Here is a 26,778-nt window from a genome sequence, read left to right on the forward strand (position 1 = left end):
ACATAACACTTTTCAGACCTAGTATTCCACAGGGTCAATAAGCATGTTGCGATAAGAATAATATGGGGTTTTTGTTTTATAAAAACAAACCAAAAAAACAAACTAACAAACTAACAATAATTACGATATTGTGTCAATACTTATATAACATTATATTAGAATGTTTACCCTTTATATATAGCCCGATATTTAAAAGGTTTGTTTTCGCTGGGATGAAATCGGTATACTGAACAGTATTTTTGTTATATAAAAATGTTATAAAACACCTTCATTACATCTGTATACCCGGACATTAATGATCAACATGTCATTAAAACATTTTCACCAAAACCAAAACACGTTTGTAACACGTTCAGAACGTGTTAAAATAGTTTTTGAGCGGTTCACTCTGCTTTTAACTGACAACACCGATAATCAATGAAACAAAAAGAAAGCAAACAAATAAATCACAATGTATCCGTCAATATTTACCTGGTCTGGCACCGCCGCCATCTTCGCTGCCACCATCATCTGGAACAATGTCAGTACATGTAATACCACCAAAACCGACTGAACATCTAAAAAAAAAACACCACATTTTAACGATAATTAAAAAGTCCCCCAATACTTTTTAGCATAAATCAAAGAATGTTTTACCAAATGTAAAAATGTAAAAAGTTATGTAGACATGTGGACCAATTTACAGCGTCACATGTCATTGCGTTCAGTCACAATGGTTACTTGTGTAAAAAAGATACCGTTTTTAATGCTGCACCTGAGTCCATAGCAGTCAGGTTTTCCTTAACAAGTACATGAATTAGGCCTGACCCACTGTATTATAATGTGAGTTGCTCCTATGGACTCAGATGCCACTTTTTACAACGTTAAAAACGGTATCGTTTGTACAAAATGAACCATTGTGACTGAATGCAATGACATGTGACGCTACAATTTGTAAAACAAATAAGGCTACATAATTTTCAACTTTTACATTTCGTAAAATATTGTTCGATTTATTAAATAAAGTATTAGAAGGGGAACTTATAACTTGTGGACCCTATTCTTTGTAGAACAGTGAACCTTTGTGATACAAATCGGCGTGATTTTTGCGTGATCCAAAACTACTGCCCCGTGAAGCGCTTTCCGCGATTCGCCGAACGCGAGTAATGAATTACTCTATGCCATACACTCGCAATGTGATTGACGAAAGCCATAATGCAATCAATGGTTACCCTTAATTTATAGTAACCCATATTTTGAGTAAAAAGCTGCCATCAAGTAAAAATGACACATAAGGAATGAGTAAATTATACATTAAAATGCCCAATATACTTACTGACAAATTGCAGTATCCCTTCCAGTGTTACTGACACACGTACCACCATTACGACAGAAATTTGGCGGGCAAATGTCTGCATGAATCATATTAAAGTGAGAACAAACGTGTTTGTTAATCATTCTAATGTTTTTGAATTTTGGATGTTATAGATTTCGTACAAATGAGAGCGTACTTCATTTTGAATCAGCTTTTATTTCAACATAATTGTTTACGTGAAGTCAATTGACCTGAGGTCACCCGAGGTCGATAGTTAAATGGACATGCGTAAGGGGTGGGGTATGGGGTGAGTGGTTGTGTAAACATCGTTGTAAAGGACAATACAATATAATTTCGTACTATTCTTTTTTTGAATATGAATTTATTTCTGATCCCGTGACTATTAGTTTTGATGAGATATACATTTTGATTAGGTATATTATCACTTTGAACCAACAATCTTATAGTTGTTGTTTAATTTTAACAAGTAACTATTCAAATTGACAAGATCTCAAACTCATTATTTGTCAAGATTACCCATTTCATTTTGAAAAAAAGAAAGATTCTGTTATGTCCCCCTCGGAATACTTGTCAAATTTAAATAGATTCTATTCATTTGTGAGGAGTTAATTTAAAGAATGTACAGTTGACATGTACATGTGAACCATCTTACCACATATATCACCGACGTTATCGAAATCGCTATCCTCCTGCGAAGGGTTCTTATTTAATAGGCAATTGTCACATTGATCTCCCCGCCCATCGCCATCCGTGTCTTCCTGATTCGGGTTAGGATTATCCGGACAGTTGTCACATTCGTCCCATATACCATCATTATCAGTATCAGGATCGTCTAATACGTCTAATAAAGATAAGTAAAAATATGAGTCAATTTAATTTTTTTTTTAATTATTCGACTGCTGTAACTGCTGCTCAATACTTTGAAAATCTATTTCGAGTTGATATACCAGGTGGGGAGCCCACGTTGCAAAACCAAGTTGAGGGTGAACTAAATCACCATCCAGATTGGACTGCATTTTTGATGCCGAGATAACACCCGAGGAAATTAAATCGAGTATTGATGCTCTTAAAAATGCCAAGGCTCCCGGTATTGATGGTTTTCCACCCGAATTTTTCAAAAACAGTCCAATTAATGAGTTGAGTGATATTTTGGTGAAGTTTTGCAACCTGATCTTGACCACTGGATCATTTCCACTCCAATGGGCATCCAGTCTTATTATTCCTATTTTTAAAAGGGAATAAAACTGATCCAGCAAATTACCGTGGTATTTCTTTACTTCCTATAATGAGTAAAGTTTTTTCTAAAGTTTTGCTCGAAAGGTTAAACTTTTGGGCTGAGGCTGGAAATGTTTTCCATCAAGAACAGGCCGGCTTCCGTAAAGGTTTCAGAACCACAGATAATGTTTTTATATTGGATACAGTTATCAATAAATATCTTTCATGGAAGCGTGGAAGGGTCTATATAGGCTTTGTTGATTTTCGTAAAGCTTTTGATTTAATAAATCATGATGCTCTATTATTTAAGCTGAAACGATATGGTATTACTGGTAATGTTCTTAATGTTTTGAGTTCAATGTATATGCAATTAAATGCTTGTGTCAGAACATCTACAAGTATAACAAATGTTTTTTCTTGTAAGGCTGGAGTTCAGCAAGGTTCTTTGCTGTCACCATTTTTATTCAAACTTTTTATAAACGATTTGAGTACACGACTGAACTCTGACGACACTGAAAAAGTGCAGATAATTCAATGTTTTATCAGTCATCTACTATTTGCTGATGACTTAGCTCTTATAAGTGGCACTATCTTTGGTCTACAAAAACAACTTGATGTTCTAGCAGAATATTGTCATGAATGGGGCCTTTCAGTAAATATAGATAAAACTAAAATCATGGTATTTAAACGAGGTGGTGTTCTTAAACGTGCTGAGAAATGGTTTTATAAGGGAACAAGAATAGAAGTGGTCAATACCTTCAAGTACCTAGGTAATGGGAACTGGCTTAATGCACAGAAATCCACTGCATCGCAAGCTAACAAAGCTTTCTTTGGTCTCATAAAGATTTTGAAAAGCTATAGTCCTCTCCCTGTGGATGTTCTATTCAAGATTTTTGACACAAAAATAAGACCTATACTCCTTTTCGGTAGTGAACTTTGGGGAACATCTGAGTCCCAGATAATTGAAAGAGTACATAAACACAGCCAAAAAAGAAAGTCTCCAGTAGTTCCATCCCCATTTAATCAGATTCTGATGAGTTTATGGCAAAATAATTTATATAATAATTTTCTATACACTCTCCTTCGAAGATTGATACCAAATTTAATATCAAAAGTTTAATCATCGTGAGCATAGAAATATTTGTTTGGAAATTCATGCAATTTAAAAATGACATAGGGAATTGTATCACGTAGCAGAGCTAGCGTGAGTGCCAAGAATTACGTCGCCTGAATAGGCCGGCAGGTTAAAGGTTTGCCCATGCATGTCAAAATGCAAATCAAATACCCCGCTCTTTCAATTGTGCGCAGGCAAGTGTACAATGATTCCTGTACGGGCATGCTTCAGGCCACATAATAAGCTGATACCATGCATTGATTTTTGCGTGGTCAATTCGTAATTTGTCATTTTAAAATTGCACGAATTTCCAAACAACGGCTCCTTTGCTCATGATGATTAAACTTTTGATATCAAATTTGGTATCAATCTTCGCAGGAAGGTGTATAGAAAATTATTATATAAATTATTTTGCCATAAACTCATCCGAATCTGATTAAATGGGGATGGCACTACTGGAGACTTTCTTTTTTGGCTGTGTTTATTAAGTTTTGTCGTTATGTTCTTGGTGTATCTAAATCATGTAAATCTATCCCACACTGTGCCATTCGTGGTGAACTTGGTAGAAATGCACTGTTGGTAAATTCACTTATTAACTGTATTAAGTATTGGTTTTACATTTTATCACTGGATAATAACAGGTTTTTAAGACAAAGCTATGAGTTTCAATACAAAAAGGCAGAGAATGGTAAAGAATGCTGGGCTATGAAGATCAAAAATATTCTGTACTCTTACGGTTTTGGTGAAATATGGATTGCTCAAGGTGTTGACAATGTAAATTATTTTATTGATGTTTTCAAACAGAGATGTAAAGATATTGATATACAAAATTGGCGAAATGCATTAAGTACATATTCATCACTTACTTTTTATACTCAAATCAAAGAAAATCTAGTGGTGGAAGACTATTTATTGTGGCTGGAGAAACCATTTCATAAAATACTTCTGACCAAAGCCAGATTGGGTGTTCTTGAGTTAGAATATGTTCGTGGAATATGGTTTAAGGTTCCTCGAAATTTACGTATTTGTAAAATCTGCCACACTGGTGAAATTGAAGATTTGTATCATTTTGTATTGAAATGTCCTGCTTATGCTAATGAAAGAAATCGCTTATTGCCAGAGTGTATTCCAAATTTCAATTATTTTATTACTCTATTTCAATGTAGAAATCAACAAACTATAATTTCATTATCAAAATTTATTTTTAATGCTCATAAAATCAGGCAAACTCTTTTGCCCCCTGGTGATGGGTAAATATATTGTACTGTACTTTATTGTATTGTAAGGCCGAAGGCCTATATATACTGAGAAATAAAATCTCTCCATATGGAGAGAACTGAACTGTAACCAATCAGCACTCTTGAATCAGATCAAACGGACGTCATGTGTTTACGTACCGTGCTCACATACAAAATCCTACATCTAATCCTGACAATTGCTTTACTCACCTCGTATGCCGGGACAACGATCACACGCATCCCCATATCCATCACCATCTAAATCAGATTGATCTGGATTTCCATCATTTACACAATTATCACATGCGTCACCGACGTTGTCATTGTCGGCGTCGGCTTGGTCAAAATTAATGTCAACTGGGCAATTATCGCACGCGTCACCGACACGATCCCTATCACGGTCTTCTTGGTTGGCATCGGGGGTAAACGGGCACACGTCAGGTTCGTCACTAATACCTAAAGTACAACAACAACAACAACAACAAAAATCAAGGCAAAGATATGTAGATCACTATTAAAGCTTACATTGCACACAAACATGAAATATTATAAATTTGTTATTGGTCAGAAGCCACATTGTCTGACTTATAAACACGATTATTTTAAACAACAGCCATCTAATATCAAGCTACATGTATTTGCCCTCAACAGGATCTACAATAATATAAAATAAGGTTTGTATTATCAAACAGTTCCTTCTTCATAGGACAATTTTAACTCCATAGCTACATTCAAAATTCAAGGATTTAAAATAAAGCATACGGGATTTAAAATTCAAATCTGTAAGATTAATTTTAAATCTAAAATTGATTGGTCCCTTATTACAACCTTAAGGATTTTTTTTAAATCCTTGTAATTTAGAGTGTAGACCAAGTCTAAAGTTAGACCTTGTCTAACTTGTTTTGTTCATACGGACCCGAGTGTCCACTAAAGAAGTGAGTATCAATAACTTGGTGTAGAATCAGTAATCTGGATTAACTATCAAGATTAGTCCTGCAGAGACTCAACCTTTTGTTTCTTAAATACCTTATTCCATATTATTGTAGATCCTGTTAATATGATTAAGGACAAAAACATGCAACTTAATATTAAATGGTTATGTTAGGAATAATAAAGGGTAAGAAAACAAAATTAAAGTGATCTCTCCATTAAGTGTAACCCCCATAGTTAAGTATGGTTTAAAGTTAAACCTGGTCTATGTAGGTCTAAAGACATAAATCATATAATTTACCATCATTATCGTCGTCGTCATCACAAGCATCTCCTTGGCCGTCTTGGTCATTGTCTAATTGATTACTGTCATCAATATATTGACACACTGTAAAGAAACTTAACACTAATATATTGACAGTATGACTATAATGGGGGGGGGTGTAAGATTGATTTGTGTCATATTAATCAATCTAATAAGCTAATAAATCAAAGCAGTATTGTATGATTTGCACAAAGAATAGATTCCAATGTAAATGTTAGTTTCACTAATCACATTATCCCCTTTTAATTTCTAGCCAAACAAATGAGGTAAATTGAAGAAAATTGCCATTTCATTCCAGCGCCTACAATGCTTGCATGTTATTAGCTCACCGGTCATATCAGTATCATATCATATTATAGTTTCATGCAGCTGGGATGTACAAACAAGACATAAGACGAATAGCGATATGCACGCAGTTTATACGTCAAGACGTAAGACGAATAGCGATATGCACACAGTTTATTCGGCACTGATTCAATGATTCAATGATACACATGCATGCGTGTGTTTAGACATCACTCGATCGGTGAACTCTGAATAAAATCGGAAATCTCCGGATTTGTCATAAAAACTTAAATTTTACTGTAATTGAAGGCATGGTATTTTAGTACACCACTGGGCGTCATGCAAAAAGTAGAAATACAAAACAAAATGAGGGCGTCGCTGTGGAACAAATTAATACATATTGTGACTTTAAGTGCCCAAGGTATCACTCCAATTGGTGTACACATTAGGATGTCAGTTAATTAAGGTTAAGGGTTAATACATACAACACATTAATTTTTTACAATTCAAACTGTATTAACGTAATACTTCATAAATATACACACTACGTGTTCACCTGTGCAATCAGCAAAAACTGAGCCTGTTGCTGCTGTGGACGTCCCTGATGGACAGCGATTACAGCCAACTTGTGCACCTGCGCTTTGATAGAAACCCTTTCGACAGTGAATGCAGCCAGTACTTCCTACGTTTGGTTGGTACGATCCTGGATCACATTCAAGGCAGGATGCCTGATTATAACTCGGTTGGTGTGTACCTGCCTGGCACAGATCACAGTTAAGTGAACGTGGACTAGACTGAGCCGATCCTGGTTCACATGGAGTGCATGGAGCAAGCCCTGTTGACGAACTCTCACCTGGCTGACAATACGCTGTAGAGAAAATTGAATTGCACACAATGTATGAGCCATTCTTCAAACCCGCAACATGGTGGCAGAGATGAAGGTCTCAAAAAGATACATACCATAACAATTGTGAAATTTTCTTTAAGATGTCATATCTATATTACACATGAAAGCACAGGTTAAGAAAGGGGAATATTAAATCAATAATTGCCGGATGACTTTGAGTAACCCCTTAGTGCCGTGTATTAAAGCCTTATGTACGATCTTTTTTCAGAATATACCTTTATTTTTTTCATAACCGATTTTGTGGCATATTTGTAATACTTACACATGTTCCAACTTAAAGCCATATAATAACATTTGCTGAGGAGAACGCCCTCAATTTTTTTTTAAATTTTGGTTTTTACACGATTGTAATGTACTTTAGTAAACAAAGATACTCTGCAAAAATCAAGACTTAAGGTGCTGCAGTTTTGTCAAAATCCGAGATTTTGAATAAAACGCGGGAACCGTCGCTTTATTATTACGATGGAAATATTAGTCGAACACGTATGCGATAACAGAGTACGTACACAGTAAAATGTACAACTTAATTAATAATAAAAAAACTGAGTTTGGAAACAAATAGGTTTTCAGATTAGATTTAAAAGTGCCCAGAATATGTGAAGTACGAAGTTTTACAGGTAATTTGTTCCAGAGAGCTGGCACATAATTGCAGAAGGCATTATTCCCATATGTTGTGTGAGTTCTTTTACATTCAAGCAGACTGCCATCAGCATGTGATCGTAGGAACATACCATCAGAAAATGTGTGAGATTTTAGGAGATTTTGTATGTACAGTGGTGTTGTTTCATGTCTACTTTTATAAGCGAATGTGAGTAGTTTGTAGGTAATATGCTCATTTACTGGAAGCCAGTGAAGCTCTTTCAGCAGAGGAGTGGTGTGTTCCATACGGTTTGCCTTGAAAACAAGTTTGACAGCTCTGTTTTGTATCTTTTGTAGTTTTTGTTCCATATACTAAAGAGTTACAATAATCAATTCGAGAAATAACAAGTGAGCGGACAGCATGGTTGCAAGTATCTTTATCAATATAACAGCGAATGCGTCCTATATTACGAAGATGATAATTTAAACAGCGAGAGACAGCAGATATTTGAGATGACATAGACATAACTGAATCAAAAAGAACTCCAAGGTTGCGTACAGAATCAGATGGTTTGATAATTGTTCCACATACGTTAAGAGTTGGTTCATATATATATTTCAAATTATATGCAGAGCTATTCTTGATTTCAGCAATACATGATTCCAATTTGAAAAGAGCAGTTACACTATCTCCAGGTATGCGGGGATTAAATTCTGTATATATTTAAGAAATAAAGGGTAATGCATGATCCTTTACACGAAAATAATGTGTCCGAGGCAGTAAAAACGTAAATAATGGGTGAGGCGCAGCCGAACCCATTATTTAAACGTTTTACTGCCAAGGACATTATTTGCGTGTAAAGGATAATGCTGCACCCTTTATTTCTATTCTATTACCACAAAATAGTGTGATTTAAAGAGAAAATATCAAATTTTTTGCCCAAATATTTCAAGTTGTTTACCTCAAGGTGGAGCGCATACGCGTAGCCAAAGCGTATGCACATTCCAATAACACAACCTAACATCCCATTCTCCCTTATAAGCAGGTATGCACTTACAATAACACAACCCTGACATTCCATTCTCCCCTACATAAGCAGGTGTGCTGTGCGCTCTGCTGTGCGCTGTGATGATAGAAGAACATAAAGGTCGTTGCCCTTGACACTTTATCGCTAATTAATGGTCTGTCACGTGACGCGTTTCAACAAATCACAGTGCGCGATTTTGAATAATGGGTCGTGGGGGTAATAGAATTGCGTATCATCTGCGTATATGTGATAGTTCAATCTGTGTTTCTGGATAATTTTTCCAAGTAGGTATGTGTAGTAGCTAAACATCCCAGGACCTACCACTGATCCCTGGGGTAGGCCAAATTCCATTCTTTGAGTTTTAGAAAAATCACCACCTATACCAACTTGGCTATTGCGTCCTTTGAAGTAGGAGAGTATCCAGGATCGCACAGCTCCATTAATGCCAAGAAATTTTTCAAGTCTATCATTCAGAATATCAAAATCAATAGTGTCAAAAGCTACACTTGGATCTGATAATACAAGATAAACAGCTTTTTTGTTGTCCAGTGCACATAGAATATCATTTTTCACTTTCAGAAGAGCAGTTTCTGTTCTATGATTAGGCCTTCAAGCAGATTGGTAAGGCTCCAGCAAACAATTTGTAGACATATGGGAAAACATCTGTGACATAACACATTTTTCCATAATTTTTGAAAAACATTTAATATTGGAGACAGGCCTATAATTTTTAAGTTTATTAGGATCCAGGGTTGCTTTCTTTATGATTGGGGTGACAATAGCTTGTTTCAAGGAGTTGGGAAAAGTGCCAGACTTTAGTGATATGTTAATAACTGTAGTTAAGGTGGGAATAATTGATGACATGCATTGCTTGAGTAGCCAGGTTGGAATAACGTCAAGAGAACAATTCTTATTTGGTAACTTGCATTTAATTTTTATGACGATTTCTTCCTCTACCAATTTAAATTCTTGCATTGACTGTATTTGATTGAGTTCTTGAACTTCTGTAGGTATTTGGATGTTATTACCATTTTTGTTCAGATTATTTCGGATTTTGACAATCTTGTTTTTGAAGAAGTCGGCAAACGAATCGCTAAGTTCTTTGTATGAGTCACATGATGGTAGAACTTTGGCATCCTTATTGAGAAGTTTATTTATAATTTGAAAAACCTGTTTGTGGTCAGCGGCTGCTAGTTGTTCATTATAATAAGATTTCTTGGCTTCATGTATGAGCTTACGTATGTTGTTCTTTATAGGCTTTTCGGTTTTCTTCAGTGTCATGTTTTTGCCATTTACGTTCTAGACGTCGGCGAATGCGACGTGCCTCTTTGATTTTATCATTGTACCAAGGTGATACTGGTCTTACTGTCCTGACTCGTGTTGTTGCTGGTGCATGTTTGTCAAGGACATTTTGTATGGTTTGTTCAAATAAGTCATAAGCAAAATCAGCATTAATGTTTTCATTTAGTTCAAGTTTGGACAAATCCAGATTCAGATCATTTATAAAAGATGGCATATCAATTGTTTTATATGTGCGAGATACAGATTTGATTTTCTGAATTGGTGGCCTCTTTTTGCACACATCGAAATGTATAACATAATGGTCAGAACTGAGACATTTGCGCACATTACAGTTCTTAATTATATCATCTTCAGACCTCGTTATAACCAAGTCAAGAGTATGACCTCGTTTGTGAGTTGGTTCCAAAACATGTTGAGACATATTTAAACAAGATAAAATAGATATGAAAGACGCAACTTCAAATTTGGTTGGGATATCAACATGCAAATTAAAATCACCTAAAACTACAATTTTGTTAGCACTCATATTTACATCAGAAAAAAATCATCAATTTCAGTTAAATAGTCCTTAGTCTTAAACCCATTTACAGTAGACGGTGGTGGCCTATACACTACAATATATTCTACACATCTTAAAACATCCGTTACAATAGCATGTTCAAAAGTTACAGTTTTAATATCGGTCCTTTTGATTGAGAGTTTCAAATTTGATCTGTACAGAATTCCAATTCCTCTATATAAATCAGTTTCAGTTCGTGGAATATTGAGGAAGGAATACGATGGAGGTGTGAGTTCTCCAATTATGACAGGGTCATCTTCACATAACCAGGTCTCCGTTACAAACAATACGTCATCGAATTACATTCAGAACGTAATTCGATATTTCTTATGTGCTCTCATGTCCCACACAAAATACTGTTCAAACGCTCATACCAGAGCCCTTAAGACTCACTGTGTTGTGTATGCATTGGTTTATTTGACGGTTTTATTGTATGTATTGTATGTTATGCGCTTTGAATCCATCTCAAAGGTGTATTGTAAATGTCTGGTATTTATTTATTTATTTATTGTTTTATTTATTTATTTCAGTATAGTTTAACAAATGTGACCGTACAGCACGAATGAGCCGTAAATGTCCTCAATTGTATTCAGAGTTACAGTGTAAAATGGGCATGAAGGTCATATTCATAGGTATTTCAATTTGGTGCTACGTGTATCTCATTAAATGAGGTACACGTAGCACCAAATTGAGGTACCAATGAATACGACCTTCATGCCCATTTTACACTGTAACTCGGAATACAATTGAGGACATTTACGGCTCATTCGTGCTGTACGGTCACAAATAAACGTGTTAACAAAATACGAGGGGATGTCTGCAATTGCGAATTTGGAAAAAATAAATTGAAGAAGAATAAATGCTGAAACTATAAAACTAAATAATAATAGCACTTGTTATACTAAGTTACCTTTGTCAGCTAAATGATATCTATTTTAAAGAAATTGCTTCCTGGAATATTTGAGATAGAGTTTATATTTTTTGTGATTGACAGAGAGCTGACTTATTGTACATTTTGTTTGATTGACATGATTTTAAAACTATCTGTAAATCTAATGTTATATGTGAGCCAATCAAGCAAAATTAGGACTATCGCCAAAGATATTTTGATTTTTGAACCCATTTAACATTCAAATCCTTTATGTTTACATAACACACAAGATTGACCGAGCGTGCCACTTCTTGGCAGTTACATCAAAAATTACTTTATCATCATAATCATGATGTTAAAGTATGCAAAAATTACTTTTCACGATGTTATTCGGTAGGGACACGTGTTCTCATACCCACTCTGTTCCATTTTTAGAGTAATGTGATGGCAATGGAGACACACAGAATCCTTTAATCACAATCTCATGTCATCCCATTTGACTTATTATGAGTACTCACCCAGACACAATTCAAAAGAATCGGATCTTGTTGTAAGCGTTGACATATCTGCTCCACATAGAATACATCCAGTGCTGAATTCCGAATCTTGATAGTAACCAACATTGCATGGCTTGCACTCGGTAGACGCTGAGTTTTCTTGAAAGGTCCCGGGTTCACAAGGAAGGCAAACTGGGGAACCAGAATTAGGTGCATACGTTCCAGATGCACACGGTGTACATTCAAGCGCTCCTTCGAATGGTTGCGAATAACCAGGCTTACATAAAACGCACGAAGAAGCGCCAGAACTGGCTTGGTAAGAGCCCGGTTGGCATTCAATACACAGAGAAGCAGCGAAATTGGGCTGGTAAGAACCAGATTGGCATTTAAAACATTCGAAAGCAGCGTAATTAGGCTGATAAGTCCCTGGTTGACAATTATTACATGAGGCGGCACCAGCATTGGCTTGGTAGGATCCCGGTTCACAATCACTACACGAATCTATTCCAGATTCGGGTTGGTATGATCCAGGTTCACACGGTGTGCACGCTGAACCTGACGGCTGTCTACCTGGTTCGCAAGCTGCAAAAATACGCGAAATAAACCAAATGTATAGTAAATATTTCCGGTAAACAAATCAAGCAATTTATATTTAAGACTTTTAAACGCTTTTGCCATTTCGGATGATGACTTTCTGAAAGTGATGTGGACCACTGCTTATTATTATCCCTTGGAAACCAACTGTATATTTGCAATTTTGAATTCGGGGAACAACGGAAATTGAATTATTTTAAGATTGATTTGTTTTGGTACCCCATAAGTTTGGTACCCTTATAGTAATTAAAAATTATAAATATACCCATACCTAGCACTACTGTAGCTGAAACGGATACAGTAACCGAGATTTGGTCGGCGGGAGCAAATGTATCTCCTACAGCTGTATTTGGTAAGGTATCGGAGAATAGCAAACTAAGCGTACCAGCACCACCGGTTGATATTGTATAACCACACATGCCAGGTACAGGGGGTTCACAAATCAATAATCCAAGGACATCATCTGCTTCAACCTCAATGCGAGACGGTTCTGGTATAATGTATTCATTTGGCACGCCACCGTTCACATCAGTAACCACGGTAAGATCGACGATTTCGTACATGCCGCCTCCGATTGGTCGTAAAACTAGAAATGTAATAGGCGAGCTATCGGTTGGAAAAAACTGCCATGCTGTTAACAGACCATTACACAATACTTTGTAAGAATCGATCACAACAAAGATATAACCAGATTCTAAATCCCCTAAATCATTCCCATGGCTTATGATATCTGGTCCAGTGAAACACTCTGTAACATAGAAAATGAAGTTTCATACAAATCGGTTAAAATAAAAATGACCAATATTCATCATTATTTTGAGATATGAACCAATTTACGCTCCACACCATACTCTTGAAAACCAGAGTTTTTAGATGTTATTACTAGAAAGACCATCGTTATGTGATTCCTACAACAGCTCGTCAATTGTAACTTTTCATTTACTTCCAACTTTAAATAATGTCATCCCTAACTTACATTTTTTATGATTAGGCAACCGATGATCAAAGCCCTTGTTCATTTTCTAGACCGAGTTTATCGAGAAACTACGATCTATAAGGGGTTAACCCACCATTAATTGCAACAGAACCAATTTAATCACTATTTCTTTTAGAAAAGCATATTTAGTAACACATCAAAAGTCTCCAAAAATCCAAATAGTGGAACAGTGCCTAACTGGCATAAATCCAAAATGGCTGCTAATGCAGGGGTGAAATTTAAAAGTTGGTCAAATCGTGTTAACAACCATATCAATGTATTGCTTTCATCATAAGGATTCAGAAAAAAGTATAGTGTGACCACTCTCCGACATATAGTTCCAGGTGGTGGCTGGCATGATCGAGCCGGTAACTTGTGAAAGCGCCCGGCCGTATTGCATTTTCAATGTACTTGGTTAGTTTTGTGGGGTTCATTATCGAACCCCACCGGTTTTAGCTTGTATTTATATTATTTATTAACATAGGCCTATTTGTTTGTGATATTTCAAGCGTTTTAAAATTTCAAAATAATCCCATTCAATAACACGGTTGACGATGAAAATTTACTGAATTTAGGGAATGCAATGCGGCCACCACCTGTAGTTCTTGAGTTATAGGTAAAAAGGTCAAAGGTCAAATTTTGGGGCCCAGGGACGTTTACAATTGAAATATGCTCCAATTTTAATCCAACTGGTCCCAAATTGCTCCTTTGGCAAAAAGTAAATCAAAACGATAACATTTGCTTTGTTTTGGATGTTTTGTTAAATAGGTAACGTCACAATATAGGCCAAGGTCAACACCGCCCAATGAAATTTGATCTTCTTTGCCATGTTACCAAGGTGACAAACCACCCGAGATATGCCAAACTATTCTTTTTATTAAATGTTTTTGCAAGCGGAACAATGTGAGACCATTGCATGTCCCCCTGTAGAGTCCAAATTTTAACATTTGACCTTTTACCCTATAACTCTTAATGTACATTGGAAATAATCTGTTTCTGAGTCCATATGACGAGAGGAATACATTGGTATAGTTTGAAGCACGATTTGACAATATTTGAAATTTCACCACTGCATAAACGACCATTTTTGATTTATGCAAATTAGGAACTATTCCACTACTTGAATTTTTGGATTCTTTTATTTAGATATGTATTTGTGTTAGCTTTTGGGAAATAGATACATGCGAAATGGATTCTGTTGCAATTAACTGTGGGTGATTTCTTACTTTGATTGGCCTATCTCATCGAGAGAATAAAAAGCACTTCTATTCAGGCGGTGAGTGGCATGATAAATAGAGACGGCAAACGCTCACTCGTATGGCACGTATTTTGAGAAGACTCGTTAAAGCAGTATTCAGTCTATAATATCGAATTGATTAATTCGAATTAAACAATTCATCGAGTGGCCATGGGCAGCGCCATTAGACATGTTACAAGACTGCCAAGTGACAGGTGATGGACCGTACACACACAAAAGAATAGGCACTTTTTTATAATTTTCACCAAGGTTACTCAAAACCTATCTAGCTAATTTACTATACATCAGGGGTCTCTGCCTTTTTAATATGTTATGAAAAACTTAATTTTAAAAATATCTACCGACGGAAATAAAAATCCATCGACGGATAGTCTTGTTATGCTCTCACAAACTTAGAAAGCCCACCTACAGCGTTGAGGTCAACTTTCTAGACTTCCTGTCTACTGGCAGTAATGGCTACTACCCAGTGCTAACATCAATGAATTGTTTAATTCGAATTAATCAATTCGATATTATAGACTGGTATTCAGACTCCTATTATTAGACGTACGATATTGTATGTAACATATCTACGTTATTTAATCTATTGCCATTCTATTTCCAGTAATGTTTAAGTTCAAACGAATGTTTGATGACGTAAAATCGATAATATGTTACGTATAATATACTTGGTAGAAACATATTATCGATTTTACGTCATCAAACATTCGTTAGAACTTAAACATTACTGGAAATAGAATGGCAATAGATTAAATAACGTAGATATGTTACATACAATATTGTACGTCTAATAAAAAGTCTGCATACTGCAGTGGCGTAACTACCGGGGGCAGAGGGGGGCAACGTGCCCCGGGCGCTACCCTTAGGGGGGCGCAAAATTGACTAATTCAGCATAGATTCTGCGCCCCTCCAAGCGATGAAAGTCAAAATTTTCCCGCGCTTCGCGCGCATTTCAGCAGACGGTAGACGGTTTCTGTTCCCAAGAATATAGTCATGCTCATGTTGGTGTATTGACTGGTATAGCGCGATATTCAAATGCAAATTAAAGTTGTGTGGCAGGAGTGGTTTCGATCAATAATGTAGCGGATTACATTATGGCCTAAAGACGGACCTCAAGAGTTCTTTTTTTAATTGTTAACTTTTAATTTTATCATATTGCACTGCACACAAAGAAAATAGCCAAATATAATATGGCCCTTCAGTTATTGCGACAAAGTTTCATGAACCTAGGAGTCCGCGTGAAATTCCTCGCCTCTTCAGTTTTCCACACGTGATCGAATATCAAGTACATGTAAGTAAGCAATATAAGAATGTAGGCAAGCTTAAGACGCAATCCCCTTCGCAACATTTCCCAAGTTTCAGTCGGACCATCCAGAAGACTATGAGTTATAAGAGTTATCATGGTTATAGGAGGAGGTATCCATACAGACTGCAGCACCGTGGTGGATTTTTCATTTGAATATAGCGCCATACCAATCAATGGTAAGTGAAACCATGTGCAGCTACAACAGTGGTTAGTTTTATTCAAATAAGTACATGTATAACTCGAGTTTGGTGTGAGCATATACAACTATTATTTTTTAATTAGACGTTCAGAATCTGCTCTTTTCAATGATATTTTCATTTAGAGTGGATTCCTTCTAGATTTCGTTCAAAAGCGCCACAAATTTGAGTTCACTTCATTTCAAACAACACTATACGCGCCGTTTTATTTGCCCACTGAGTAATCGGAGCCCAAACAACACGGCGAATTTAAAAGCGTAATGGACTAGAAGGTTAATAATAGGAAATTGTCTGAGCATTTACTCACCCATTAAATTGTTTTGCCCACCCACTAAATCTAATTTGCCCATTGCCCAAAACTACCCACCCAGTAAATTCTTGTGTCCACCAAAAATTGCACCATTACAATAATTACCATAAAAAAGTAGTTCGATGCATCTCACCGAGTGCTGTCTTAATATTTCCAGGAGTGCAATTTGTAGCACGCCTGTTATTTTCAACTCAACCCCTGCTAAATTAGGTCCAAATGGTCTGTCTCTCATGTGCACTCAATGACAATTTACATTTTCCTCTCACCAAATGCGAGAAACCAGGTATCAATGAAAAGAGTCTATTGCACGACTATTTGAGGTGGATTAAATATCACATTAGTGTACTCGAGGGATGTATCATGCTCTCATCATATATGTTGCTCTCCCCGAATGCCCCGTACTGTGAAAGTGTCAGCCCTACACCTAGTTCCATTTCATATTGAAGCCCCTGTAAAATAATGCCTCTTGTTGGTCTTTTCATATTTATTTTTTCAACTATTTAACTTATAACAGTAACAAATAATAGAGAAGAATAATCAAGCTGCTGCACCACTAATATTAAACAACAACAAAGACAGCATGATAAACAGACACCAATCAGTAAGCTGATTGCAAGACTCTTCTCTTTTCTTTTACAATTAGCTACAATTATTCACATAGGCATATACATCATCTGGCCCCCGCCCCCATATGCACCATCACCCCCACAGTTGACACTTCAAAGAGGTTAACCAAACAACCATGACAATAACTTGACACCCCCCCGAAAAAAGAGGTAAAACCTGAATACACATGAACAGAGCTTAGACTACGGCCTTGACGTTGGTGTAAGCATCATGTCACAACGGTATTTTCTAATTGCCAAAGAGGGCGCTTTTTACTTGCACAATTTTTTGAGACAGGCTGTATATGTAACTCGCAGCAAATATTGGTAAATATATACATGCCTGATTTTGAAATTCCTGGGAAAGAAATTCCTTTAGGTGATATTGAGGAGGAAGATGCCTTGGAAGAACCGACTACATGGGACGCCTATGATGATGATATGATTAGTTTCAATCCATTGCACTTTGATGAGCTGCCTGGTAAACTCATTCCTTCATCTATACCGTGTGTCGAAAGTCCGTTCCGCCTATATTCCGACTTCCCATGGAGCGTAGCATCAATATGGAAGTACCCCCTCTGTTTATTTGCCTTTGGGCTACTAGCTGCAATGAATCCAAAGGCGCATTGCAAAGAAAAAAAATATGTCGGCCGTTGTTCTAGATTTTTAGAGCTAATTTTGTGTGTATTGACAGATTCAAAGGTCTGCAAACCTCGGATTTCAATAGAAAAACAACAATAACCGAGGTTTGCATACCTTCGGAGGTTATCGAACATAAAGAGACAACAACTTCAAATAAATTGCTAAGTGACATTTTAATTAATCTAAAACAATAACCAGTAACAAATTAATATCAAATTAATTGTGTAAGTTTAATTTAAAGCATGTTAAAATGGTTTTCTTATGGGGGGGAGGAACAGACTTATGACACACGGTATAAGAGGGACGAATTTTATAAAACACTCAAACAAAGAGGGTGGAAAGAAGTGAATTTAGATACACAACCAAAAAGAAAGGTAAATTTTTAGAAAACAAAGAAACAGGGCAAGTTTTTGCTTCTATTATAAATCTAAAAATAAGACTAACAGATCCTAAAAATTCAAATAGATTTTTATCAATTAAACAGAGCCTTAAAAAATTTCAGCGAGCACAAACTTCGGCGAAAGATATCCCTCAAAATGCTCATTTTTTCATCTTTTATACAAAAATATATTTTTCTATATATGGCAAACAAACTTTCAGCGAACAAAGTTTCAGCGACAAAAGAAGAATTATCAACTTCATTCAAAGAGATTGGATTGCGGTCTATGAAAAGACTTTCTTATCATCTGCTACGACAATAACTAATTATCAGACATTCTTACATCGATTACACCAAAGGCAACATAGGTTCTAATAATTTAGAAACGCTATACGGTTTAGAAAGGTTCATAGATGACATTTATGTCTACGGCTATCTTTCAAAATCAAACCTTATTGACAAAGGAGGCAAGACACTTTTATCAACAGGTGAAACCGGGCATGCAAAGAGAGTTGTAGCCACCATACAAGTGTGTAATTATAAAGGTGCCTCATTTGGTACCGGAGAAGCATTCATTCCTGTTCAGATAATCCAAACAATGCACACTGGCACATCTGGGATAGTAGGAAAAACAATAGAAGGAATAGAAAGAAAAACAAACAATGAATGCATAAACCAATGAAGATCCCGCTACATGTTTTGTTGCTAAATTAGACGTTTCAAAAGTTTCAATTCCAAGACTTCTCAGGCACACTTCACAGAACCAATCTTGTGAACTTTCTTATGAGTCAGGGGTACAAAATGCAAGGAGATTTTATATCTGCATTCAACAATGACACTCCAACAATTTCAGTGAACACATCATCCGTAGGCATCAATGTATGCACATGGATTTCTACAGAAAATTGAAAAACAATACGTGTCAAACTCTACAACAAAATAGTGTCTAATTTTGAAGCAGGTGAAGTGCAGTCCCAATTTGGTGGTCATCTCGCAGACTATGCTGATTGTAGCATTGAACATATGAGGAAAACTTTTGCTTACACCAAAGTACAAGAGAGAGGGTGCACGAGAGTTGAAATTTCATTATACGCTTTTGAAAGAGGAGAAGAAGCAGTTGTCCAAAACATCATGCAAGAAGCACTTGAAATGTTTAGAGGGAAATATCTATTCTTTATTCAACCAGCACCAAACCAATGGAGATGTTTAGCAGAACAAATTGATAGATGTTGCGTTATTGCAAACAGGCCTACAAAAACTGTAAACATCGGCTGGTACGCCTACACCAAAACAGGAAAAATTGCAGGAATGGAATTTGGAGTAAAAAACATAGACAACTGGGAGAAAGCAGTGCAGTGGTCCATTTCAGAATTTGGCTTCAAAAATTGCCCAATCTTTCGCATAGTCATTCTTGACATCCAGAAAAACAATATGATATCTGAAGACGGAATAACAATTGGTAAACTTAGATGCTACATGAAGAATAATACCACCACAATATTATCCCGCTCTAAAAAGCCAACTGAAGTTCATAAAGATCCTCCTTGTTTACAGCAGCTTCTTCCACCAACAAACTTTGTAGAATGGGAATGGCGTACTAAGAAAACAAAGAACAGTATAGGTATAGAAAAATAAGGCATGTAATCCTTGAAGTTCCAACAAACAGAAAAATATCTACTCTTTCAGTGAATAAAAGAAAACTTAGATTATTAGAGCTTATACAAAGTGGGAAAATAGCAAACTGGAAATTAGAAAAAGAAAGAGAGCTTCAAGAAAACATCAATGAAAGAACCAAGGAATTTGAAATTATTCGGCAAGCAGTCCTAAGATAAACACAAGCTGAAGACAGAATACAAGGTTCGTTTTTCAAAACCGAAAAAATACTGTTTTTCACTGACCTGACAGTTTCGAGTGTCTTGGGCGACACTCTTCTTCAGAGTGATCTATGTCCACACACCTCCGGCGGATTTCGGCCTGTAGAGGGCGCACTACTCGCGGAGATGATTGGGTCATAGATGTGACTTAGAAAATGGGCTCCCTCGTCTCTGTTCATGACTTTCTTCCTTATCCAGATGGATTCCATAATTCTTCTTGATCTCGCGTCACCTTCCTTTCTAAGGATTTTGGACCCTTACCAATCGATGACGTGATTTTGTTGTACAGAGTGATCAGCTGTGGCAGTTTTGCTGAGCTCATTTTCCGACCGTTTTCTGGTCTGACGGGTGTAGTTCTTTTTAAAACTCCGTTACTTTGTCCGGTTCTTTCATGTGTTCACTTAATCTCGTGGAAAATCGTCGCCCCGTTTCACCCACATGTGACTGATCACAATTTGAACAAGGGATCTCATATACACAGTCTGTTGTAAGTCACATCTATGACCCAATCATCTCCGCGAGTAGTGCGCCCTCTACAGGCCGAAATCCGCCGGAGGTGTGTGGACATAGATCACTCTGAAGAAGAGTGTCACCCAAGACACTCGAAACTGTCAGGTCAGTGAAAAACAGTATTTTTGGTTTTGAAAAACGAACCTTGTATTCTGAATATCTGCAAACCTGATGAATTTATTTACGGACAAGCTGAAGACGTGTTTAGCGTAGCCTTGAATGCATTCAGCCAATTCTCTCCTCTCAAACTTGTAGATATACCACCAGAAATTACGAACATATTTGTGCTTGGGTTTAGGATTTCTACTTCTGCATTTGCTGCCAGAATTGTGGTAAGTTTCACAGGAGGAAATATGGCTGGCTTCTTCATCAATAATACGATATTTGAAATATATTGCAGATAATCACTATTGTTGCACTGAACAATCTACTCATTATTTTCCATTATTACCTTCATGTCCGCAATTTGTCTTGAAATAAATCAAAACTTTTTACAATAGCGAGGGCGAGCAAATTTCATATAGACCTACACAACCAAAAGACCAGTCCTGGATTAGTAGTATAAAAACTGTCATTGAAAACATAGACGAACCCATACCAGCCAAATCATCATATCTCCTAAAAGTTGATCCACCCGCACCTAAGAATACAATTCAAACAACAAAAATGAAAGAAGGTGAATACATATGTTATCAATATGCATCCACTACATACAGAGGTAAACCCAAAACAATTTTATTTCTTATTGCAACGGGTACCGAGGAAGAGATTCCCACATATGGTCCATTTTTACAGCAAGAAGTAGACAAGTTAGATTTATCAATTTGCAGAGCACCAATGCATTGTAGAATAGGTGAATTCAAACATACTAAATCTAGACACAAAGATAGAACTTTCTCGATTATTGCAAGCCACATGCAATCACAACCTATGCAATCACAGTTTATGTATCCAGTACAAGAACCAATTCCACTGGACAACAAGGTTGCACCTGAGGTACTTAGAACAAGAAATGTGCAATTGGTCTAATTACAGCTTACCATAAATTTCCTTGCAAGGTGCTAGAATAGACTTACTCAATTATAATATTGGCGATCAGCCAGTCTTCCCCTTCTCATGGGGGTGGGGCGACTTGTATCAATATTTCTGACTAGTTCAAGACCCTACAATGCGAAGTGTCCTGGGAATGGGATTAATTGATCTTTAAGGTTAGCAACTGTTTTAAACTGTTGCGATTTGGTAGTTCACAGCATCTTGCGAATGGTAGTGAGCTTCGGCAACAATTGTAGTAATCAAGTTATGACGAGCATGTAGAAGAATTCAAATATCACAGATATACCCTTTGTAGGACCCGTGGTTCTTGAATTATGTCGTAAAGAGGGCTGAAACAACAACACTTTTGTAAAGCGTACATAAATCATTAACAACAATAAATCAATAATTTATTGATTTAGATTATGAAATTTTTTATTTTTGGTTGCTTCGACCAACAATACATAGTATACCATTAATAGGACGGGATTGCTTCGGCCCTCTCTTGATTTTCGGGTAAAAATCAAGCGCGCTTTGATACAGCGATATAGTTAAACACGTACACAGTTAAAACACAAATACAGCCATGGCCGATCAGGCAAAAGTTGCTAGTCACATAACCTGAGACACTGGGTTTAAATGGGAATCTTCAGAAAATTGGAAGAAATTCAAACATAGGTTTGAATTGTTTAGGGTTGCGCCAGGTTTGATGGCAAGTACCGATACACAACAGACGTCAACATTCCTTTATGTAGTGGGTGATGAAGCTCTTAGCCTATATAACACGTTCGAATTCACTAATGATGACAACAAAGTAAAACTAGAGCCAGTATTGCAAAAGTATGAGCAATACTGCGCACCAAAAAATGTAACGTAAGAAAGGTACCTGTTCTCTACTCGTTATCAAGACACAAACAAAAACATTGATCAGTATGTTGCAGAGCTCAGTATTGTGAGTTTGATGCGCTCAAGGATGGACTGAATAGAGACATGGTAATTATAGGTGTCAAAGACAATAAGTTGAGAGAAACTTTCTTTCAAGACCTAACATTGGATACTGCATTAAAAAGTGCAAAGCTAAAGAGCAATCGCGAAAACAGACTAAATAATTAGTCAGATCAGGTACACCATCACATTTGGACAGTGTCAGTAGAAATAGAAGATCTAGACCTAGATAACAACTACCACAAGCTAGGCATCAGTCACATCAGAAGTCAAACCCACAGCAGGAAACTGATAGTTCAAGTTCAAAATGTGGAAGATGTGGAAAGCATCACAAAGACAAAGATAAGTGTAAAGCGCTAAAAATAGAATGCCTCAAATGTGGCAAAAATAGTCTCAACAAAACAGAAGCAGGGCAGATGAAATAAACGAAGATGAGTCAGATCACGAATACCTTGTTTACATTCATGCAATCACTCATGAGCTCACAGCACGGAAACGTGATGGTTGTTAAGCTACCAGCAGGGGCTATTTTAAGAGAAAAAAGTCACTGCACGTTGGCGATGTAAAGTCTCGGTGATCAACCTGCGGCGACGAGCTTGCGGGGAGGGGTGTTGAAGGTAGAGGAGTACGTAGGGAACCTCCACTCCAAATCACTAAAGGCCAAAAAGTTCCACATTGCGAGCGTAGCAATAAAAAACATGTTTTTATGCTTTCCGGTCCAAAAAGGTTCTAATTAGCTCATTTGTGAGCGTAGCGAGCGAAAAACAATAGATTATTTATGCTTTCTTGGTCAAAAATGTCCTTTTTGGGAAAAGACAAGATTGATGCGCATTAGATTCCAAAGACATGATCTTGAGCTAGAGTACACACCATGTAAACTGTTATTTACAGCTGACGCTCACTCTCGAGCTGTAGATATTAATGCATCATCGCATCCAGTTGAAAGTCTGGAAAATTACATAGATGTTTATGTTGTCATGATCATGACATCACTTCCAGTAACCACAAGCTCTACTAAGAAAATCAATGTCATCAAAGTCATAATGTGGCCAGTACAGAGACAACTGCAGTGTCCAGCAGAAATTAGAGATTTCTGGAACTATATAGATGAATTGTCAGTGGTAGAAAATCTTATCCTAAAGGGAAATAGACTAGTGATTCCTACAAGTCTGCAAAGAGAATTGCTTCAACAAATTCACAAGGGTCATTTAGGCATGAAGAAATGTAAGCGCCGTGCTAGAGAAGTTTTTTTGGCCTTGTTTGAATGCTGACATAGATATCATGCTACAGAGATAACATGCTACTACATGCATTAATAACAGAAAGAAGCAACAGGCAGGACCACTGAAATCAAACGAAGTACCACAGGTTCCATGGGAAAAGGTTGGAATGGATCACTTCACTGTGAATAGAAAAGACTACTTAGACTATTATTCCCAGTATATTGAGATCTCCACACTTACCAGTACTACAAGCAGAGTTGTAATAAATATAGTGAAATTCATTCTTTCCAGACAAGGAACACCTGTACAAGTCATAAGTGGTTCTTAATTTGCAAGTCAATAATTTAGAGAGTTTACAAAGCAGTGGGATTTCGATCACACTACATCAAGTCCTCACTTTCAACCATCTAATGGACAGGCAGAAAATGCTGTGAAGATTATGCAAAACATGATAATGAAGGTAACAAGTACAAGTGAAACCATTTATTAAGCGCTTCAAGTATACAGACGTACACCTCTGGAACATGGTAAATCCCCAGCAGAGTTACTGTTCAACAGACGTATAATATCTAATCTTCCAGTAGCTAAAAAGCTACTTGAGAACCAGTCGTCCAGTTCTAATGTGGTTGATAAAAAAATAGCTGAAAGAGAGACAAAAGACAAACTATGACATAATACAAGCAAAAGCTGTGCCTTTTGAAACATTGAAAAAAAAGGAGCTACAGTTAGACTACAGAACACGGAGAAACCAACCATGAACAAACCACAATGGTCACTCAAAGGAGTAATTATGGGAGTTCTCCCAAACCGTTCCTATAAGGTGAAGTCCTCAGAAGAAGCAGACGTCATCTTTCGGCAACGACTGAACCAGAGGCGGAAGATGAATGGTACGACGCAAAAGACCAACCAATAGTTGATCAGCAAGCACCTGCACAACCAGTACCAGAAAGGAACAACCAACCACCTGCGCAACCAACCGGGAGGAAACAACCATCCACCTGAGATCCGCAGAAGTACCAGAGTCAGTGGGGTCTTGTTGAAAAAATGTTCTTGAAGTAATGTGAATCCAGCAACTTTTGGCGACAAATAAATCTATGGTACAAATACTTGCAAAGCGCGCGAAAAATTTTGCCATATTGAAGTAAAACTGCACTGGTGAAATATGGTTCAAAAGTGGAATAAATTCTGTATAAGATGCAGAATAAGATGGACTAGGCGCTGTTTTTTACATTTTTTGGATTCTGATGCCTATATCTTGACTCATGTTCATTCACCTGGCGATTGTTTTCTGGGAAACCCTGTATATGCATGTAAACACTACGTGTAACACCGGTATTAATACTCGCCTTATGTTGAAGCTACAGTGACCGTTAAACAGATATACTTTAGCCTTAAAACACTGCGCTAGTCCGAATTTGTGAATGCGCTAGTCCGAATATTGATTCGGAGTAGCACAGTGTTTTTTTATAAGGACTAGCACAGTATTTTGCAGATTCGGACTAGCGCAGTGTCGGCCTGGAAATGTTTTACAGATTCGGACTGACGCACCCATGTATAGTTGTCGGCTGTAAATGATGCTTGAATTAAATTTAAGACATGCTTTTCTTGACAAGTTTAGAAAAAATTGCTGCAATCTAGGAAATTTACTCAAAACAAAGAACAGAACAATAATGGATGAATCACTGCTTAAGACGAACGAAACTGCATGAATGATAATCTTAGCGATGATGAAATAGTGGACTCGGATTCGCAAGTTGAGATATTCGTATCTGAAAAAGTATAATTACAGCTTGATACTTACGGGCTTTCACGTTGTGAGGTAAAAGTATAACTTCAGAAACAAGTAGCACAATACAATGCAGCAGTGTTGGTAATCTATCCATATTCTCAGTCTTGACTCTTAACCAGAGACATCAAAGCTGTCGAAGCATTGCTATAACCTTAAGCAATTATCAAATGCCAAATCAGTGTGTTTTGCAATTTAAACAATCAATGATATTGCTAATAATAACTCAGGTTTCAAATATCAGCGTTCGTGTCCAGATTATTGAAGATATCATATTAACTCCTAATAGTGACGTCAATAAAATTACAAATAAAAACCTGTTAGTTAGTACGTTCGAGTGGTACTCGTTACCTGTCGCATGGTTAATCGAGCAGACGAGTAGTAATGTTGTTCACAATATCCGAGTCATGCATCAATTAATTGGAATAGGTACATGGTTTGTTGATATAAACAGGTTAACGGGTGAAAGCGCCGTCTATCCAGAGATGGCGTACTTTACAGTAGTATACAGTTACACCGCTGTTATTTTATTTTACCAGAGTGAGGGAATTTTGCGGGCTGTTATTTTACCAGAGCGAGGGAATGAGCGCACTCTGCCCCCCTAGCTCAGTTGCTGAACATGCCAGCTTTAGGGCGGAGGAAACCATCAGGTACAACGGCCAGTATGTTCAAATGCCTTGGCCATTTGTTTTTGCTACTATAACGACGTAATACAGCCAGCGACACAATCATGATGAGATATTGCTCCCTCCTTCCTTCTACTCACTCACCAGCTGTTGAGATTAATTTACTGAGTCTGAAAATGAAAGTACAGTATGGCGGTCAATGCAGAAGAGTTTCTGAAAATTATAACTTGGGAGAAGTTTAATGACTTAAGAAAGCCTGATTTATTGGAATTTGTCAACTTTTACAGATTGAATGTAAAGCAGGCTACTAAAACAAGTAATCAAAATGCCTTGATTGATGTTTTCGTACA

The 26,778-nt window shown here is 36.9% G+C and overlaps 1 protein-coding gene across 1 annotated transcript in view; it reads right to left on the bottom strand.

Moving 5' to 3' along the window:
- LOC140169607 (uncharacterized) overlaps positions 1-26,186 on the bottom strand; it is a 30,527-nt gene extending 4,341 nt beyond the window's left edge. Inside the window, exons 1-9 of the mRNA XM_072192871.1 lie at positions 25,818-26,186; positions 13,031-13,507; positions 12,187-12,747; positions 6,979-7,290; positions 6,114-6,200; positions 5,093-5,338; positions 1,968-2,156; positions 1,316-1,391; positions 472-557 (exon numbers count right to left, since the gene is read on the bottom strand). Of these exons, the coding sequence (XP_072048972.1) occupies positions 472-557; positions 1,316-1,391; positions 1,968-2,156; positions 5,093-5,338; positions 6,114-6,200; positions 6,979-7,290; positions 12,187-12,747; positions 13,031-13,507; positions 25,818-25,899 (2,116 nt within the window). The 5' untranslated portion in view covers positions 25,900-26,186. The remainder of the gene's footprint in view (positions 1-471; positions 558-1,315; positions 1,392-1,967; positions 2,157-5,092; positions 5,339-6,113; positions 6,201-6,978; positions 7,291-12,186; positions 12,748-13,030; positions 13,508-25,817) is intronic.
- Between the last annotated feature and the right edge of the window lie 592 nt (positions 26,187-26,778).

Source organism: Amphiura filiformis, chromosome 14, assembly GCF_039555335.1.
Source record: "Amphiura filiformis chromosome 14, Afil_fr2py, whole genome shotgun sequence".
NCBI classification, from domain to species: Eukaryota; Metazoa; Echinodermata; class Ophiuroidea; order Amphilepidida; family Amphiuridae; genus Amphiura; species Amphiura filiformis.